This window comes from Triturus cristatus, chromosome 2_1 (assembly GCF_964204655.1).
Source record: "Triturus cristatus chromosome 2_1, aTriCri1.1, whole genome shotgun sequence".
NCBI classification, from domain to species: domain Eukaryota; kingdom Metazoa; phylum Chordata; class Amphibia; order Caudata; family Salamandridae; genus Triturus; species Triturus cristatus.
Genome location: NC_140581.1, coordinates 288,522,834 through 288,544,349, shown reverse-complemented (window position 1 = coordinate 288,544,349; position 21,516 = coordinate 288,522,834). Strand labels below are relative to the sequence as shown.

The 21,516-nt window shown below is 44.6% G+C and overlaps 1 protein-coding gene across 4 annotated transcripts in view; it reads right to left on the bottom strand.

Moving 5' to 3' along the window:
* The window catches only part of OSMR (oncostatin M receptor), a 357,084-nt gene that overhangs the window by 40,845 nt on the left and 294,723 nt on the right, over positions 1 to 21,516 (bottom strand). For 3 of the 4 annotated variants that reach the window (XM_085631123.1, XM_085631126.1, XM_085631128.1), the window contains 3 exons: positions 16,812 to 16,991; positions 10,468 to 10,632; positions 2,183 to 2,276 (listed from right to left, as the gene is read on the bottom strand). In XM_085631123.1, coding sequence (XP_085487249.1) covers positions 2,183 to 2,276; positions 10,468 to 10,632; positions 16,812 to 16,991 — 439 coding nt within the window. The remainder of the gene's footprint in view (positions 1 to 2,182; positions 2,277 to 10,467; positions 10,633 to 16,811; positions 16,992 to 21,516) is intronic. The other variant, XM_085631125.1, reaches the window with a different exon arrangement.

Here is a 21,516-nt window from a genome sequence, read left to right as displayed (position 1 = left end):
AGCCACCTTTTCAGATCTTTTATCCGTCACCAGTGGCCTCCGCCCATGCGAGAGACATTAAACCTCTGTTTGCACAGTCGGGCCGAGTGTCTGGTGTCAAAGGACAGCTGGTTATACAGGGGCTCGTTCACAGGGCCTCGGCACCCACTTTGAAGAGAAGTGAGGCAAACACGCCTGCATCCTGCAGCCAGCCAGCCAAGCGTGGTTTGAGTCACTGCGTGCCAAGCCGGAGGCAGCCGCTGCACTACAGAGTAACACTTTTGGCGCGCATGAGCACGATGTAAAGCATCGCGTGCATTCGAGAGTCTGGACAGGTCAGGCAACAGAAAGTGCGAATGCAGGCAGCCAATCATGAAAAAACCCATTTACAAATGCAATAGGACTCGTATTTACATGAGTCCCATTGCATTGTAAACAAAAATGCGGGCGCCGAAGAAGGCAGGAACGGGAGTGTGTGGGGGTGGTGATGGTGGTCAGAGAAGTCACAGACTTTGGGAGGGAACAGGGGGAGGCAGGGGAACAAAAGAGTTGCACAGGGGGAGGCAGGGGAACAAAAGAGTTGCTGAAGTAAAGGGGCTGATAGCCATGGAAGGATAGAAATAACGTCATGGCAGTACGGAGGTGGGACTAATACGCTGGCAACCAATGAGAATGCAGCATTTCCGATTTGAGCCAATCAAAAGCATGGGCAGAAAGTGGGCAGAGCTTTCCCCACAATACTGTATACAGCATCTCTCGCCGAGACAGCGAATGCGCTGCCTAGGCGAAACCTAAAAATTTGGGAATGGCGTACCCGGCGCGACGCCACACGTCTATGACGTAACACAGGGCCTGGCAGTGTGCACTCGTCGCATATGGAACGCGCAGCCGGTGCGACCCCATACGTATATGACGTAACACGCGGCTTGCTACCGCACACCCGCCGCATACCAAACTAGCAGCTGGCCCGACCTCATACGTATATGATGTTAGGCGGGAGTGGTGCCACAAACCTGTCGGATACGAAATGCACATCCTTTACGAGTTTAGCAATATGGTGGATAGGATTTGCGTGCTGATGGAGCTTGGTATAGCTTGGTACACTACCGGTACGGGACTCCAGTTTAATAATAAAAAAAAAAAGATTTATATCTTCAAAAAAAAAGTATGTATAACATTACATAATTTTAAAAATAAAAATAAAATAAAAGGATAATAGAGTTCCAAAGTATTACAAAAAAAATAGAAAAAATATAGGTTTTATAAATATTAAAATATGAAATTAACATTTAGAAAACCTTTGAAATTCACTGAAAAAAACATAGGTTTTACAGACATTATAGTTAGGAATTAGCATTTAAGAAAACTTTGAAATTCACTAAAAACCCATAGGTTTCAGGGACGTTCTAGTTAGTTGGACATTTGACTCATAAAACCAGAGAAATTAGCCCGTTATAGTTAGTTGAGCTAACTTTAACTCATACGCCCGCAATGCACTGGTGATGACGTCACATATTACATCACTCATGATATGGTCAGTGACATCACTGATGACATCACTGATGACATCTCAAATGAAATCACTGATGACATCACTGATAACAACATCCATGTGATAATCTGATGCACATATTGATCCCCTAATATAAACTTTGATACACAAACTCTAAAATACAGACTACTATTTTTGAAACCATACAAACAATAATGCCAGATACTACATACCACCCAATATTTTCTAGGTCTACACACTCATCCAGTCACTTATACATGCAGTTACTCATCAATACAGTACTATAATATGCACTCATACACCTATACATACAGTCACACTCGGTCACTCATCCATAGAGTTACTCACACAGGTAGTCAGTCATGCAAAGAATCAATCACATACCCATTTACTCATGTATATAGTTATACACACAACTCCGTTATTTATACACACACCACATCACTTATTTATGCAGATACTAACACATACTTACTTTGTTATACAATCACTGATACAAGCAGACACTCATTTATACACCCACTCTTCAAATAACTTACTCTCCCGTATGGTCATTCATATGCTCCAACACTCACATATGCTGCCTTAAAACATATTTTACTTATTTTCAGATATCCTTGGATACTCTTTCGGACTTTTCAGCAGGAAATCTGTAGCAAAAATATGTTACTGTAATCAATGAGAACATACCACTTTCTTTTCCAGAAGCCCAGGGATAACAGAACTAATGCTGCGATTGAACTAATAATCAGAGGAAGGAGCACTGCCAGGATAACTGCTTCTGCTGCAAAACAAACAACATGTTAGCTTCCTTACATTGCAAAGCAAGCGTACAACAGGTTAGCTTCCTTACATTGCAAAACAAGCAAACAACGTTCGTTTTCTTACACTGCAAAACAGGCAAACAACATGTTAGCTTTCTTACACTACAAAGCAAACAAACAACATGTTAGCTTTCTTTCATTGGAAAGCAAGCAAACAGCATGTTAGCTGTCTTACATTGTAAAACAAGAAAACCGCATGTTAGCTGTCTTACATTGCAAAGCAAATAAAGACTATGTTAGACAACAACAGTTCAGCATTTTGAGTTACTCCTACATTGGCATTATGAATGGACCAAATGAATACACACAGAATGGAGTAATATAAGTCGGAAAACCACATTCGGTTGCACTACTTTTATTTGACTTTTACAAATTTTTGGAGGGAGTGATTATTCTCTGGTTCAAGCACCAGATATATTGTTATGAACTTCCTCATCTTAGTTAGCTCATGTTGGCATAGATGGTCTTATTTTGTTTGTCTGTATCCCTGATGAAGTCGGTGGCACTTACCATATCGACGCAACACGTGTTGGCTCCAAGTTTCAAGTTCAAGATTGTTGGATGCATGTGAAGATGCAAAGTAAAGAACTACTGATTGTGCTGGCCTTTGGGATATTGGAGAAATTATATGCTGTGGTGCTCAGGGGACCTTTATAAATTATTAAAAAGTAACTATGGGGGCATGGCCTGCAGCCGACGAACATGGCCGCAGCCTAGAGGAGCTATGGACCCCCGCCAGATTCCCCGTTCATCCGCCTCATTTATCGATGCCTTAATCACGTTCCTGTGCAGTCCCACGCTCCGTGAGGAAGACGGGCATCGCTCTACCCAGCTGGGGTGCACGGTGGCTGCCGGTGCACAGAGATAAATCGTGCTACAAAACTGAGGCCTACCTGCCATGCTGGAACCGGGGCCTCGAGTGGCCCTGACAGTGAACACCGGAATCTCTCCCGGCGTCTAGACTTGTGGAAGTGGAGCCACTGAACTGAGGACCATCACCACCCTGGGAACTTGCCCCGACTTGAAAATTCCACGCCCCCGTCGGACTCCCTGAGCGCCGGTGCCCTTTCTCCGGGCTGTGGCATCGCTCTGGTACTGGGGTGGGGTGCTGTCGGGAAAAGGCGCGATTTGACCAGCCGGCGGACGCTACGCAGGACGAATTGACACTGCCTCGCACCGTGGCGGATTCGTAGCTGCCTCGGCCCTTCGTGTCTGGGCCTCCCCGCATCTGCCATCTTGCTGGCGGTGTGTGGTCCCGCTCACGTTGAACCTCCGGGGCTTGGGGGCCGCGCCTGAGACATTAAATTGCGGCCTCCCATGCGGCCTCTCCAGCACTGCACACGCAACTCGGCCCAACTGCAGCAGATCTACAGCCGGTGAGTGACCCCGCAGCAGGAGAACACTATTTATAAGGGAGCAGGGGCTAGGAACATATCACCGCTGCAGCCCCCAGTGTAAACACCTTCCAGCCTTTTGCCCCTGCCTGGAAGACACCGTGTGAGAACAATGATAGACAGGATTGGCGGGGCTCCAGCGGCTACAGACACTGCCCATTAGAACAACATCCCGGAGAACCATTAAGCGGTGTGCAGCCTCAGTGGTTGGAAACCCGAAAGGCTGCGTGCGTGGACCTCACGCACAGGCAAGCAGCGGTGAGTACTGCCGCCTCGATTGTCGCCAGCGAGCACCCGCTGCGAGCCCCTGTGGTCATGGGCGGATGGGGTCAGCATGTCGTGGCCCCAGCTATGTTAGACAAGTATGCCTACAGCAAGACACGCCAGGAGCTACCGGACCAGGCAGCAACTCCTGTTGGGGAGAACACCAAAGTTGCAGATAAGGAAATCACGCTCCAAGACATAATGACCTCACTGACGAAGATACATACGTCCTTGGAGTCAAAGATTGCCACGGTGGCCACTAAACTCACGTTAATCAGGGCCAATTTCCGAAAACTGAACACGAGGGTGAAAGATGTTGAAACAACGACGGTCTCTCTTGGTGAAGACACTGCAACCCTCAAGTGACAAATGCAACGCCTGGAGTCAGAGCACAAATTTATGGCGGCGAAGCTAGACAATTACGAAGGCCGCTTGCGGCGCAACAATGTACGAATCGTTGGAGTGCTGGAGGGAACATGGGGGCCAGCCATGGACTTGTTTGTAGAGGACCTAATTCAGAACCACCTCCAGCCTCGAGGACTCTCTAACTATTTTTCAGTCGAGAGGGCTCATCGTGTTCCTGGTGGCAGGTCTAAGCCAGGAGCAGCTCCCAGGCCCATATTAGCCCATATCTTTAACCTGCGAGATCGAGATCTCATCCTGCAGGCGGCCTAGGCGGCCCCTCCTGTCAAGTATGGATAAAGTACTATTTACTTCTTTCCCGATTATACGGCCGTAGTTGCCAGACAACAACGTACTTTTTTGGCAGTGAAGAAAGAACTTTGAGCCCGTGAGATCAAATACTCCATGATGTTCCCCTCTAAGTTGAGAGTAATAGAAAACGGGAAAACACGGTTCTTCACAACCCCTGAGGATGCGCATGACTGGCTCGAGGTCTAGCAGCAAGCCGCAAACTCCAGAGGGACGAGCCGCGATTGTAGCCGACAAACAGGACGCACATCCACAGCGGAACAGAAGAACGCAACCTTGATGACTGTGACGCCCGACGATGAACAATGACCAAAGGAAAGTAAACCTCCCTCTGGAGGAACAGGTTCTCAACAATAACCCATTACATACCTCCGGCCACCACGACACGTCCAAGCAACTCAGGAAAACCGCGAACTACGAACCGTGGAACATCACAACCCCTGGGCTGCTTGTGCGTAGACGGGGGCTCTGCAGCTCCGCCTAGAGACACTCGCGAGTGGAACCTCTATGATGACAGAGAGACATTATGAGACGGTTGCTCGACTCTGAAGATTCCTGGACAACGGCTCAGATAACGTATAGAATGTAGGGGTATATTTGGGGAGGTAATCGGGGCGATCTCACCCCCCTACGAAGTTACTGGGAAATAGGTTCTAGGCACTCTGCACAGTTGGGGAGGCAGGATGTTCTCACACCATCATGCAGGGAGGGGGATGGGACGGATGTTTCATCATAATTTTCTAAGTTTGTTGTTTCTTTGTTTTAAGATAAGGGTTATGGTGTACCCTTATTACACTCGTACCCGACCGCTGCTTAGTAGTAAACACATGTACTCTTCCCCTACAGACTCCAGTGTCATGTACGATCACCCACCCTAATATGTCAGTCCCTCTATCTCAACACCCACTACACCTTCCCTTGATCTCCTGGAATGTCAATGGCCTTGGCGACAAGGTGAAGAGGGGACTGGTATTACAATACCTTAAGCGTAAAGCGCCCTTAGAAGTCCTCCTTCAAGAAACCCACTTGGTAGGGACGACCTGTAAGGCTCTAGACAGGTGGGGCTTTAAATTGAAAGTCCACTCAGAATTCTCCTCTGGCACCCGTTGGGTTGGGATCCTGGTTAAAAAACAATGACCACTGATCATTAAGCACACATACACAGACAATTAGGGTCGTTTCGGGGCCATATCCTGTCAATGGGAAGGACAAGCTTTTAACATTGTTACCTTATACTTACCCCCCGCACTTCACTCATTGGCATTCCCTGCACTAAGCGCATTCCTGCTCCGGCTTTCGGAGGGAGACCTTATAATTGGCGGTGACCTCAATGCCACCCTTAACGACAGGCTAGACAGGACACCCCCCCCCCCCGACAACAGCACCAAGCGCACTCTCCCCTGGCTGATTTCCTCGACACGATTGGCCTGGTTGACGTGTGGCGCTCACAATACCCGCAAACACAACAATATACATACCACTCGGGCGTACATAATAGTCTCTCCAGGATTGATTATATACTGACATCGGCAGACATTGTAGGGAACTTTACAGGTATGACTTGTCTCCTACGAGGGATATCAGATCATTCAATACTGGTCAACTAAACGTGCAACACTTTTGCCCAGCGGCACCTTCTCCCTATATATTCAGGCTAGTTTAAAAACCCAAAGATCAGGAAAGGTCTCACCACTACCACGAAGTACTATTTTACTGAAAACAAATCCTCAGTCACCTCTCCCCTTTCCCTATGGGAAGCATATAAACCTGTCCTTAGGGGAGAGGCTATATTCCTCATCACAAACCACAAGAGAGAAAAGGTCATACCGGTATCAACACTTGAACAGGACTTGCACGACTTAGAAGCAAAACACTCTCTGGATCCCTTAGACTCCAACACGCGCCAACTCAATCTCCAAAAACAGGAATAAAGGAAGTACTTATGGCACGATGCCAAAACTAGATTGACGACCACGCTCCATACAATTTATGAGACGAGAGACAAGGTGAGCAAGGTTCTAGTGTGGCTCGATAAACAAGAACAAGCAAGTCGCTGGATCGCAGAACTTCGGGACCCTAAGGGAGGAATGATCACAGAACCCCAAGCAATAGTAGACGCCCTGGCACTTTACTACACTGATACCTACACCCCCTCAACCAAAATCCAGCAGGAAGATGCGGCTGCATTTCTCTGTGATATACGACTCCCAAGGCTCACAGACGATGATATGTCGGTGTTAGACTTGGACTTTACTACCGATGAGCTAACGATAGCAATAGGGAACATACAGTCGGGGAAGGCCCTAGGACCGAACGGTATCCTGATAGAACTCTATAAGCAAAACGTGACGGCACTTGGCCCCACCTGCCCCCCACCTATTGAACATGTATAACACAATCCTAGAACTTCCTAAGGACCAAAGAGTGGCCACGGTAGTGGTCATACACAACCCGTGAAACCCTGTCCAGGAATGCACCTCCTACCGACCTTTATCCTCGCAAAGATGTTGGCTAATAGACTGACGCCCCACCTAGCCAGGCTGATCCACCCGGACCAGTCCGGGTTTATGCCGGGCAGAAATACTGCACTAAACCTGCCTAGATTGCACAGTGTGATCGGGCGCAATACAAGAGCAGGCAGCTATTTATCCTTAGATGCCCATATGGCTTTTGACACAGTCGACTGGCCCTTTCTGTTCGCAGTTCTGGACCGATTGGGCTTTGGGCCCAAGTTCTGCTCATGGGTGAAATTACTGTACACGAACCCTCTTGCGCATGTGGTGGCGAACGGCCCCATATCCAAAGAACTCCCGCTGGGATGTGGCACCAGACAAGGCTGCCTGCTGTCCCCGCTCCAATTAGCACTCGTCCTAGAACCGCTAGCCGCGTGGATCAGACAAGATCCTGTTATTCAGGGACTGCGGTGGACCGAAGACGTAGAAGACCGCATTTCCCTCTATGCGGACGACATCCTCCTATATATGGCGTCTCCTGCGTGTTCACTACACAGGATTTTAGATATTTGTAACTCCTACGGAAATTTCCCCGGTTACACGATTAACTGGACCAAATCGATACTCTATGTACTGGTAGGCCCGCCACTGAAACTGCCTAAGGGATGTGAAGTGACAATAGTTGCAGATCATTTCAAATATTTAGGAATCCATATCACTTCAGACCCAGAGGTCTTTATGACCCTTAACCTCCTAGAACCCCTAAAAAGATTGCGAAAAGATACCAAACATTGGCAAACCTTACCACTCACACTGCTAGGAAGGGCTGCGCTCTTTAAAATGATGGCACTCCCTCTGTTCCTTTATGCGTTACATAACACCCCATTTCTAGTCCTCCCGTCCTATTTCTGCTCCATTGAAACAGAGGTTACCAAACTCCTTTGGGATGAAAACCAGCCAGAATATTGATGGCCAAATTAATCAGGACATAGTGTGACGGAGGCAATACGCTCCCAAATGTACAAATGTACTATTCGGCATCCCAGCTGGCAGTCATAAATCAGTGGACTCATGCCCCACAGGCGGACCTGGCCTTCCGCCTGGACAGGTTGTTCCTGGGTCCAGAGAAGCTTAACCGTGCACTGTACAACACTAACCATAAACTGACCTTACTAGGCCCTACCAAACACACGATCCAACTCTGGCATATAGTGCAAAGGAAGATGGGGTGGCAGAATGTACTCACGCAGGAAACAACCCTCTGCAATACGAGAGCATTAGATGCGCTGCGCAGTACCAAAGGATTCAACCAATGGGATGCTATAGGAATATCCACAATTGCCGATCTTTGGCGCTAGGGAAAGGTACTCCCGTTCACTCACCTCCAAGAGCACTACACGATGGTGCCCACAGAACACTTCCGATATCTTCAAATTAAACACGCCCTTGAAGCAACTATCCCCCCAGACACCAACCTTCCTGAAGCCTCCCCTCTGAAGGATAGGCTACTCACTGATTATATGACCAAAAAAGCCATGTCCCTCACTTACTAAAAGATAATAAACAACATCCTGATCCCACACAACCTATCCGGGAAAAATAGCAGACAGATGTAGGAGATCTAGATGAGACGCACTGGCAGGAGGCATTCGCATCCCCCAGAGAGGTAGCCATCCTGTTGAAACTCCGGCTAGTGCAATTGAAAGTACTCCATAGGATATACTATACAAGACCGACACTATGCAGGATAGGCAAGACTGATAATCCACATTGCATTAGACGGTGTGGAGCAATAGGGAAGTTTTTTCACACAATGTGGGAATGCCCCGCGATAGTGACGTACTGGGCGGAGGTTATGTCATTAATAACTCGACTCAATGTCGTCCCTGTCCCATGGGAACCTAAACGCTGCTTATTGAACATTTGGGAGGCAACAGACCTTAATGCCACTGAACAAATATGGGCAACACTGGGCATGATGGTGACGAAGCGAAACATAGCTAGACTGTGGGGGCGCGAAACGCTCCCACGATTTAAGACTGGAGTGCAGACATGGATCTGGCACTGGTGGCAGAAAAAGCGGTGTATACAAATAGGAGATGTCCCAAAAAATGGGAACGGTTGTGGGGAAAATGGAATGCATTCAGAGGGGGATATGTACTGCGGCAACTGTAGACTCCTCACAGGACGAGGATTAACCAGCGTACATGGGGACACTGTTTATGTCTTAAAGTAACCGTCATGATGTGCTTATAAGTTGTACTGATCTTATGTACGTATGTTGCAAGAGCAACGGGTCAAATGATTCCAGATTGTACTGCTGTATGTGATTTTTGCACCAATAAAACAAATAATTTAAAAAAAAGTAACTATGAGGGCAAGGCATGTCTCTCCCAGGTTGAAGAAACGGAGTCGTGCCCATTAAAAATGTGCAAGAAATTGTGTCTGGCTGAGGATGACACCACTGAATGAGAGTTGATTTTTTCAGCTCAAGAGTACGATTTTTGATGCCTCACATTAGGTTAGCGTTGTTATTGGAGGGCTACTCTTAATCACTTAGATGGCATACAGCGCATGTTTATATTTTGCAACGTCCTGGTGGGTTTTTCTCTCCACTTCCCTCCTTACGCTGTCTACTAGTTTGCTGGGGAGGGCAAGAGTTGTCAGTCTGTGGGGTGAATGTGGAGATAAACAATTATATGTTATGTAAAGTCTGAATGATTTCTACACTACATTGTAAAAACAGTAATAATGTGATTCTTTCCTTTGAAGCAAGTATGCCACGTTTCTTTTTCTTCACAGATATGTTGAAACCCAAACATTAATGTAATCTACCATTAGTCTTTTCTCATTGTATTCTGAAAGTGTGTTTATGCAAGCATCTTATGCAGTACAGTTTTATCAAATAACTGGACCATTCCTAAGACATCAACGAGCACTTACACTATTTCATGCATGTAACCCTTTTTACATATTTACATAGTGATTTTGAAATCTCTCTTCTCACTGCTAGAGATTGGAACCTCCAGCCAGCGGATTTATGGCCACATAATACCAAATAGTATGAATTTACCTGAGAAAAACCTTCTTCCACACATCTATGCAAAAACGTATGCTAATGGATGGAAACTAAAGAATTTAGATCCGCTGGACATTTTGTGAAACTGTGACCATTGACTGTGAGTGTCCTCAAAGAATTAAGATAGTATAAATTTACAACAGACCGAAAACTTTCATGTCACTTTATTACATGAATTTGTCTGAAATCACATGTGAAAAGCCACGAAATGTGTGGTAGACATGAAAATGTTTTTCTCTTCCAAACTTACAATCAAAAATGGTTTCCACATCTCTTAAGAAATCAATAGAACTTTCTCCTCCCACAGTGACAGCCACAAGTGCAACTGAATATTTTGTTTTGGGCTTCAGCTGTCTAACAGTAAAAATATTTTCTTCTGGATTCCTGATGGTAAATTTGCATGCCGTGGATCCATCTAAAAAAAAAAAAAAAAATAGATAACTTGCAAAATAAGTTTTCATACTACTAGAAGGTATGTCAATACAGACTTTGCAAATAAAGCCTCACCCTCTACCGACAGCCGAAATACAAAACTAAAAACCATTTAAACAAAACGTGAAATAAAAACAAGCAGACAAAATTAAAAACAGATAAGAACCACAATAACAGGAATAACAATTCACCTAGAAAATTCAAATCTCACATCATGACTCTGCCTACTTTGATGCAAACAATGACCCCTGTGATGTATAGTTTTAATTTTACAGCTAAACTTAGCGCCATATCACAGAAACATCCAAACTACAGAAGTGGGACACAGATGATTCGGTGACCTCCTGTAAGGTGGATTGCCTGCATGGTCCAGAGGGAGAATTGTCTCATTTGCCTGGGTGCGAGACCCCAAACAATTCTGAAAGCACCTGTATTCATATGTCAGTGCCATACTTGGGAGACACACTCTTTATATGCCTCATATGAAACAGCACTCAGTAAGTGCCCCCACGTGGGTTCCTATTGGTATGGGTCACTTGAATTCTTGGGACCCCCCAGACATCTCCCTGCATGTGAGGGGGAGTCATGCACTGTGGGGGGGATCCTTGCTGGTCTCAGTTAGGGAGAGGTGTGGCGCCGCAGCCAGAGCAGATGACTCTGTAGTGCGGGGCTCACGGTTCGATCAGCAGTAGCTCACATAGGGGCATATGTATTAAACGATTTTGTATTCGCAAACGCTGCGATTCGCCAAAAAACAGCGTTTGCGAATACAAAATCGCAAAATGAGATGTATGAGCCATTTTAGCATCGCATTATTAAGGAATCGCTAATCTTGCGATATCTTAATTTTGCGTAAGCATTTAAGGAATCGCAAATTGCAATTCCTTAAATGCTATGTAACACGCACCCAAGTTGTGCGATTTCTCCTTAAGAAATCGCAAATTACCACCAACTTCAAGTTGGTGGTAATTTGCGATTTCTTTGAAAAATGCACATTTTGGCATTTTTCAAAGTGCCATGTGGCGCACATGTATGTGCGCCATATGCGCACCCATGCTAATTTCAGGGGTGCATCAGGGTGTCATCATGACACCCTTGCACCTTTGAAATTATTCTCAATTTGCGATTAGCAAATTGCGATTCGCAATTTGAGAATGACTTCCCATTCATTGCTATGAGCCTCCTGGCCCATAGGAATAAATGGGAAGGTATTCCTTAATTGCGATTTCGCAATTTGCTAATCGCAATTAAGGAATATTAAGAATTCGCAAAATATGTGCAAATTTTTAAATATATCCCGTTTTGCAATTCTCAAAAAATCGCTATTTGAGATTCGCAAATGGAGATTTTGATACATATGCCCCATAGTCTCCCTGACAGTCCCCCAGTGCCTGGATACCCTTAGGGGTGATAACTTTGCACTTTACTAATGTGGAATTCTTATAATCCTTGCTGGTCCCTTTGAATTGAAAGATGGACCGGCGTTTTCAAATAGCCACTCCACCGTTAAATGCTGCACTGAGACATGTGGAGGCACACGTTTGCACCTTGCTCTGGCGACAACACATTTTGTACGTAATAAGCTGCAGTGTCTCTGTCTGTGCTAGGAATATGGAGGTATGCCCAATGCAGCTAGCAACAAAATGTACTTTTACATGATAAGGCTGCCGAAAATACACACTACTTAGTGAATATATATATAAATATATATTATCTACTGGCGGTCGCCAGTAGATAGTTATAGTTAGGACCTAGTTTCCATAGGAAATCTGAAAATTCTATTTTGAATAACTTTGGCGCCGGTTGACGAATCCTCGCGAAATTTTCAAAACTAATGGGGCGCTCCGCTCAGTTCCTACCCTGAAAGTCTCGGGGTGATTCGTCAAGCGGGGGCCGAGAAAAAAGGGGGGTCCCAAAACGCATTTTCCCCATAGGACCTTTAGTCGAAGGTACAGCCCGAACGGCTGAACAGAATTACTTGAATTTGGCAAAGAGGTAGTTCTCAGGTCAGGCATGTGCCTTTTGCATATATGGTGTCAATCTGTTCAGTAGTTCCTGAGAAAATTGCAGTTAAAAGCACATAAATATCTATAAGCGCTCACCGTGCGCGCACGGTGCACGCATGATGCCGTGCGCGAGCGTAATTCTGATTGGTGGATTCATGTCAGTCAACATTCGAATCGGTCGAAATCAGGAAGTGTTGGCCGCCATTTTGTGTGTGACACTGAAACAGAAAGGTGGAGAATGTGAAAAGGGGGCAGGGTAGAGAGTTCCTGACCCCCTAGCCTTTGTCAGGGGGTCCCTGAAGGACCCCGAAGGGTGAAAAAAACTTTTTTTTTTTTTTTTTTTTAAATCGCGGGGTGCGCGCACGGTGGCTAAAAATTCGTTAAAAAAATTACAGTATATTAGGAATATAGCTCTTGGAGAAGTGAAGTGAGTTCTGAAAAGAACTGTTGTTTTTTGTCGAGCAGCAAAAAAAAAAAATGCAGCAAAAAAAAAAGGAAAAACTGTTCACCAGGAACAAAAAAAATAAAAAGGAAAAAAATTAGAGGGTGGAGCATGTGTGCTGCTGTATCTTGTTCTCTATTAGGTTAATGTTGCTCTCACCATAACAGAGAACAGCATTGCACACATTGCACTGTATATGCACCTTCTGGAACAGAGGGTGCATATCCAGAGGTCTAGAAGCAGGTGAAGCTGCGGCTGCAGATGATGTGCTCGGCTGAGCTGCTGGAGGGTTGTCTCTTGCAGCCCGAGCATAAGCCACAGGATGCATTGCTTTAAAGTGCCTTATCATGGAGTAAATACTAAAGGAGTATTTTTTTTTTAGGGTCTCCTCTAGATAAGACCACTCCACAAACAGTGCAGGTGACTTTAGGAGCATTCACCTTCTTCTGACCCTCTGGAAAAGTAAAAAATTGCCAAATAAATGAGTCCTTTTGTTTCCTCTGCCTTGGGGGCACAAAGGTCTCCTCCTCACTCCCTGAAGAAGTCTCCTGTTCTGCCATTTTCAGGTGCAGGAAAAGCAGTTCAGCTCCTTCTCCCAGGAAATAAGAAGAATTAATGAGGGGAGTGGGTGTGGTGTTGGAAGATTCTGGAACTGAAACTACTTTGAACCAATGAAAAGTGATGTTTCATAATCACATGACTTGCCGTGCGCGCATGGAGCACGCGCGCATGCGCGCATGGAGCACGCGCGCATGCGCGTACGGAGCACGCACGGAGCACGCACGCATGCGCACACGGAGCACGCATGCATGTGCACACGGAGCACGTACGCATGCGCACACGGAGCACGCACACATGCGCACACGGAGACAGTGCGCGCACCGTGAAAAACTTTAAAAAAAAAAAAAAACTGTTTAGAAGTTTATGGAAGATATAGGTTTCACACTTAGGAATTAGCATTTTTAAAACCTTGCAAATTCACTGAATAAACCATAGGTTTCACACACGTTATAGTTAGGAATTAGCACTTAAAAAACCTTGCAAATTCACTGAAAAAACCATAGGTTTCACACATGTTATAGTTAGCTGGACATTTCACACGTAAAAAACCACTGAAATTCCCCCGTTATAGTTAGTTCAGCTAACTATAACTCGCGCGACCGCAATCCACTGCTGATGACGTCACATAGTTAGAAATTAGCATTTAAAAAACCTTTGAAATTCACAGAAAAAACCATAGGTTTCAGGCAGTGTATTGTTAGCAATTAGCATTTAAAAAACCTTAGAAATTCACTGAAAAAAAACATAGGTTTCAGGGACATTCTAGTTAGCTGGACTTTTCACTCGTACAAAACCATTGAAATTCCCCCGTTATAGTTATAGTCATTGGAGATGTCATCAGTGATGTCATGAGTGATGTCACTGAGCATGTCATGAGTGATGTAATATGTGACGTCATCAGCAGTGGATTGCGGTCGCGCGAGTTATAGTTAGCTGAACTAAGTATAAAGGGGGAATTTCAATGTTTTTTTACGAGTGAAATGTCCAGCTAACTATAACATGTGTGAAACCTATTGTTTTTTCAGTGAATTTGCAAGGTTTTTTAAATGCTAAATCCTAACTATAACGTGTGTGAAACCTATGGTTTTTTCAGTGAATATATATATATATATATATTACCTACTGGCGGTCGCCAGTAGGTAGTTATAGTTAGGACCCCTTTTCCATAGGAAATCCGTAACATTCCATTTTGAATAACTTTGGCGCCGGTCGATGAATCCTCGCGAATTTCTCAAAATAGGTGGGGCGCTACGCTCCGCTCCTACCCTGAAAGTCTCGGGGGGATTCGTCAAGCGGGGGCTGAGATAAAAGGGGGGTCCCAAAACACGTTTTTCCCATGCATTTTTCCATAGGACCTTTAGACAGAGCTACAGCCCGAACGGCTGAACAGAATTAGTAGAAATTTGGCAGAGAGGTAGTCCCTAGGTCAAGGAAGTGCCTTTTGTAGGTTTGGTGTAAATCTGTTCAGTAGATTCTGAGAAAATAGCCTTTAAATCAATATATATATCTGAGCCCGCTTACGGTACGCTTACCGTACGCTTACCGTACGCGTACGGTGGCGTGCGCGAGCGCGATTCTGATTGGCTCTTAGATCTTAGTAAACATTCGAATCGGCCGAAACCAGGAAGCGGCGTCCGCCATTTTGTCTCTCGCACTGAGTGTTATTTATCAAACATGATGCCAAAAAACATGTTACGGGGCTGTTTTGACAACTCCCTCCCACATAGTCATGTTGAGGGAGTCCCCAAACATCCCCCAAGAGCAAAAACGGTTTTATTTTTTTTTCGGCAATTGCGCCGAGTACGCTTACCGTACGCTTACCGTACGCGTACGGTTAAAAAATAGAAATAAAAAAAACACTATCCACACTTACCCCACCCCCTGTGGTTTTGGTGGCCGCAGGCCACCAAATGTACAGGGCTTATCACATCAGAAAAAAAACTAAATTTTGGCAACATGAAATTATAAAATCGAAATAAAAAAAAAAATATCCACATTGACCCCACCCCCTGTGCTTTTGGTGGCCGAAGGCCACCAAATGTACAGGGCTTATTAAAGTTGATAAAAACCGTGCACGGAACGAACTGCGTTAAGTGGGCGCGCACGCCTCGAATGGCGTAAAGTAACTTAGCATTTAAAAAACCGTACAAATTCACTGAAAAAACCATAGGTTTCACACACGTTATAGTTAGGAATTAGCATTTAAAAAACCTTGCAAATTCACTGAAAAAACCATAGGTTTCACACATGTTATAGTTAGCGGAAATTTTACTGATAAAAAACCAATGAAATTGCCCCGCTATAGTTAGTGCTGGCAACTATAACTCACGCGACCGCAATCTTCTGCTGATGACATATGTGTCTTTATAAAAAAAAATATTTGTAATATATGTATAGCTAAAAATGTATGGAAGAAGACATGGGCAAATAAGTGTCTAAATACAGTATTAGCATCAGCAGAGGATTGCGGTCGCGTGAGTTATAGTTGCCAGCACTAACTATAACGGGGCAATTTCATTGGTTTTTTATCAGTAAAATTTCCGCTAACTATAACATGTGTGAAACCTATGGTTTTTTCAGTGAATATATATATATATATATATACACACACACACATACATACATACATACACGTTTGCTGCCTGGTATAATGATTCCACTACACACTAAATTTTTTCATAAATTCATATACTTTTTATGTGTTGCATTTCTATCTAAATAAATGTGGTCCAGAAAAAGAAGGGTAAATAAATAGTCCCTTTAACTGGATCTCTTTATCCTGTGTTGCTTCAGTAGATCTCCTACTAAATGCAGTGCCCTTTGTCTGCGCTTTATGTAAAATATTTAATGCAGGAGTTTCCAGCAAAGGTCCGGAAGGGCTGGAGTCACGGCAGAGTTTCCGGATATCAACGTAACATACATTCATACACAGTGAAACAAAATGAACCGTATATAAATAGTCCATGATTACCTGAAAATCTAGTCTGGCCTCCGGGGTGTACAAGGAAAGAAAGCGCAATTATAGAAGATTGACCTTGCTGTGTGTAATGTTGTGGGCCTCTAGACACAAATCTTGCATATGCCCATACACTGCAAGAAAGGACACAATACAATCCACGATAAGGGATAACGAGGAGTTGACAAGCGAGTTACCTGGAAGAGCAATGGTTTCAGATTCCGACAGATGGCACGCATCCTGCTTGCTTTTTATGTAGACATGGTACCCGCTGATGAACCCTCTCTGTGTCTCATCGTTGGAGTACTGATCCCAGGTCAAGGTGAAAGAGTTTGGGCGATTCTCAACTATTTCCAATGAATCTTTAATTACAGGAGCTAAGGTGGGAAAGATATAATTAAATAAGAGTAATTCATAAACCAGACAATGGATATATAATGGATACATAATGCAAAATACACATTATGTACTTAAAAGATATAGCAATAAAAATTGTTGAAACAAATTATAGAGCGTGGACATCTTGATTTGCTGCATGGCAGTGTAAGACCATATTTAAAATTTTCTGTATTTTAATTAAAAAAAAAAAAAAAAATTTAAGGTCCTCTTTATTCCAGTGTCAGACCTGTAATGGTGATTTTGTACAGATATGTATATGATACGCTTGCCAACATCTGACTGAGAGGGGTACATAAACACTTTGAGATTCAGCCTTTACTTCACTGCTCATGTATTCATTTGTTTATTATTTATTATTGGGCCTGAAATGCGTGTTCTCTTTGTAATTTTAGTTTATGTGTGGGAAGACCCTTAGGGTGAACTGATACATGTGCTCTGATGTAGTCCTAGTGCATGCAAGTAATGGCAATTCCATAAAAAAAGGACATTGCCAAAATTAGTAGGTCTTGGATTGTGTAGTATGCTGATGTTATGGATTGCCTCTCCCATGTTTCCCTGTCCCTGGCTGCTCGGCCTGTGTGAGTGTTCTGAATGGAATGTTTGGTGTGTAGGCTATGAGTGGAATGCTTGGGTGACTGAATGAGGATGACAGTTGATGGATTGGGCTGAGCAGCTAGCATTCTGCTCCCGGTGGGGTTTGCTATGACTTATACTTGGACTTATTCTACCTGTTTACCTGCTTACCTGCTACGTGAATAAACCTAGGTTGACATTAACACTCCAGTTTGTCTCCTGATTACTACACTTATTTTTGGCGACGAGTTGAGGACATCCCCACGCTCTACAGTGGTACAAGTGGACGTCAAACACATCAACATGGCTTCTACAACGTTTCTGGATGAAGCTACAACAGGGCGGAAATGCTACAAAAGACAGTCACAAGAGGCCACACAGGAATTTCATCTTAAATACATTCTGCAACAAAATAAACAAATGATACAGGTACAACTATGGCACACATTGCAGCCCCACTGGTGCCCATTACATCGGGCAGCCCCCAGACAAGCGCGCTTTACTCCATCTCATAAAGCTACTCCAACTAGGTATTTCGTGGAGCCTGCTCAAACCGAGCCTTCAAGTACAGTAAGCCCTTACTTAACCTACTTTGATGCTGCGCAGATTGTGTGCCTGGTTACTGCCTGCGCTGAAAAGAGCTCTCTACCCACTGGGTCTTACATTGGCTCTAACCAAAGAACACGTATGAAGCTCAGCTCATCTCTTTTTTTTTTTTTTTTAAACATTTTTTATTTGTGTTCATCTTCATCATATCATCCTCTGGTTTTGACATATATTACATAGTTACCAGCTGCCCACTGTCCGTTAATTTCAGAGCTATTATCTATTCCAAGCATAGTATTACACAGTGTTACCTGGACAGCCATTTTTCAAGTTTCTCATGGCATATCAACAATTAATAACAACTAGTGTTCCTATAGTTCCTCGAGAAAGAGAGAATAGTGTCCACAAGAAGGCTGACATAAGTTAGTAGCACTTGATTGGAAAATCCATATGTCGAATTTGAATGCCCTCACACACCCTTGCAGGTGTCATGCTTCATCATTTGGGCTGCTCCTCGTCGGGCCGGCGGTGCAATGCCCGACGGGCTCCCTCGAAGGGGCACTTTAGCGGAGATCTTTAATCCGACTGCCGTATAGATGAAGTGCGGGTATGGGGCCTGATAGTTGTAGATATAAGATAGTGTGATTAAAAGGAGGTAGGGAGTGCCAGGTGAAAACAAATTTTATTCTGGTGGCCTCCTACCTGGAATTAAAAGCGTGTGTACATGGCACTCATACAGGTGTAATGTCCATGATTAAAGTGGCATGTAGTAGTCAAAACTTGGTCAACATGTTTCTCGCAGTGAGTATCTCTACTCGCGATTCTTCAGGACCTACTAAAAAACTGTTATATCTACAAAACTGTACCTATTTAGGTGTGATTGTGAATAGTCTACAAATCTAGACTCAGTACCTGTTGTTGTCAGGAACTACCTGAAAAGAAAAAAGGTATGGTCAAAGATTAAAGCAAGTGCTATTGGGATATGATGGTACGTATGAAAACCGTCAGTGTGACACACATACTCTGGTTTAAATAAAAAGTGGTGCAGTCGCAACATTAATCAAGCTTTATAAAACGACAAGGTGGTGGATCCCTTGGTGAGCTATAGTGACTACTCGCCAAACTGATCAGAATGGCAGGCATCCGTATAATGAAGACTCACCCTAATCGGTCATTTGCCTGTCTTCAACAGTACTCGGTGGACTGTACAGGGGATAGTATTCCTCAAAGTCATAGGACTGGATTAAAACAAGAAAAGCATAAAACATATATACTCTAATGTTATAGTTTAAATGAACAAAAGAGCATGGAGTGCTACAGAATAGTGGGTACGACGGCAAAAGAAGGACCGGTGTAGGAGGAGTTAACAACAGGAATATTGACAGCCTGACTCTTCAACAAGATGTTTGTAGACAATAAGGTTCAGTATCGTCATTCATGCATGTATGCTAGGGATCAGAGGGGCTGCAAACAGGTGAGAAGAAATGTCCTTTGTTATAGAAAATACATAGTCCCTATATTGCTGTTGTGCATAAAGTTGTATTTGTAAGGGGTGCCTCCAGGAATGAAATGCTGTCGGAGTGTGTAATGGGAGAGTCCCAACATTTTTTGTTAATGACCCCTACACTAACCTACAGATTGTAGAAAGCACCAAACAATCGACAACAACTGTGTAGGTTAACGGTTAGAAGAGAAGACAGCTACTGGACTTAAACGCAGTGTAGAGGTCCTAGAAAACTAGCGTCCGAGGAGCGTGAACCCAGTTATAGCGATTGAGACATTAGCCAGTACGGGAGTATTTAAAAGTGGCTGTCTCGGAATGATTAAGTTAAGCCAGGTTGAAACCGGACAAAAGACGAATAGCCAAACACAGAGTGTACTTACATGTCTGCTTCCCGAGTAGAGCGCGTTCACCTACCCTCTCCACCGAGTCCGGGAGGTGGCGTGGTGGAGAGGGAGGAAGGACTTATGCGTTGACGTGAGTCACATGACCCGCCGCAGTCAATGCAGTGAAGGGAAGGAGTTTGTTTCGGTCGCCATTATGGAACAGTATTCACACAAGAAGGCTGACATAAGTTAGTAGCACTTGATTGGAAAATCCATATGTCGGATTTGAATGCCCTCACACACCCTTGCAGGTGTCATGCTTCATCATTTGGGCTGCTCCTCGTCGGGCTGGCGGTGCAATGCCCGACGGGCGCCCTCGAAGGGGCACTTTAGCGGAGATCTTTAATCCGACTGCCGTATAGATGAAGTGCGGGAAAGAAGAGAAATCACTTTTCGTCATTTGAAATTGTCACACCGCTCTCTAAAACCAGTACCCTGTCAAGTTCACCAAATGCCATCTTCCTTTCCACGGGCGCCCTTATACACAAGCTATGCAAGTAGATACTAAATTAGCGTTCGTGTACAGGTGCAGGAGTTATGAGACAAAGACCACCTTTTGAAAGATGGCATGATTTCTCAGTGCGCTAGTATCTAAACACTGTGGCTTTTTAATAACTTTGACCTTATACACAAGAAATAAACATTTTAAAATGATGCATTCTTACTTAACAATTGATATTGGCCTGATAGTTTAGCATATAACAGGCCCAGTCATGCACTTGGAGATACAGTCAATGCTTTGAAATAAAATAATTTAGCTCCATTCTATTAAAATACTCCAAACAGTAGGGCAATAAGCCAGTAGTCTAGGATATGGAAGTGCCCTTCGCTTGACACTGCTGCTGCTTCACATGCATTGCAGGATAACCTGCCCGCACAGGAGCCCTCGCCATACCCATCTCGCTGACTACGAGCACCCCAGAACTGCTCCAGTGCACACAGACCCTCAGTACCTTGCCCAATTTTCTGTGATGCCATCGGCGAATTCAACGCCCCTCTACCCACCGACTCCAAGCACTACATTTTCCTCGGCGACCTCAACTTCTACATTGATGACCTCAAAGATGCCAACTCCACCAACCTCCAGGAAAGCATGAGCAAGATCAGCCTCACCCAGCTGGATCAAACATGCCATCATCCCCTTCATGATTGCAGGTTCCCTGGACACCACCACCAAGCCTCGAGCTCCTCCCACCACAGCTGGAACAAAGTGAGAGAGACCCACTTGACAAACACCCTCAATGGCACTAAGCTCGACACCCCAACCGAACTGGAACGGGCCATCCAGAACTTCTCTGCCTGGATCTCCAACTGTGACGACAGAGTCGCCCCTAGAAAGCCTGTCAATACCAGCAGATCCACAAAACATGCCAGTTGGTACACAGCAGAACTCCGGACCATCAAACACAAATGCAAGTGAGAAGAAAGATGATGGCGCTTGTTAGAAATGGCGGTCTGTAACTGCCAGAGGTATTTACCTTTGTCCAAGTAGGCACC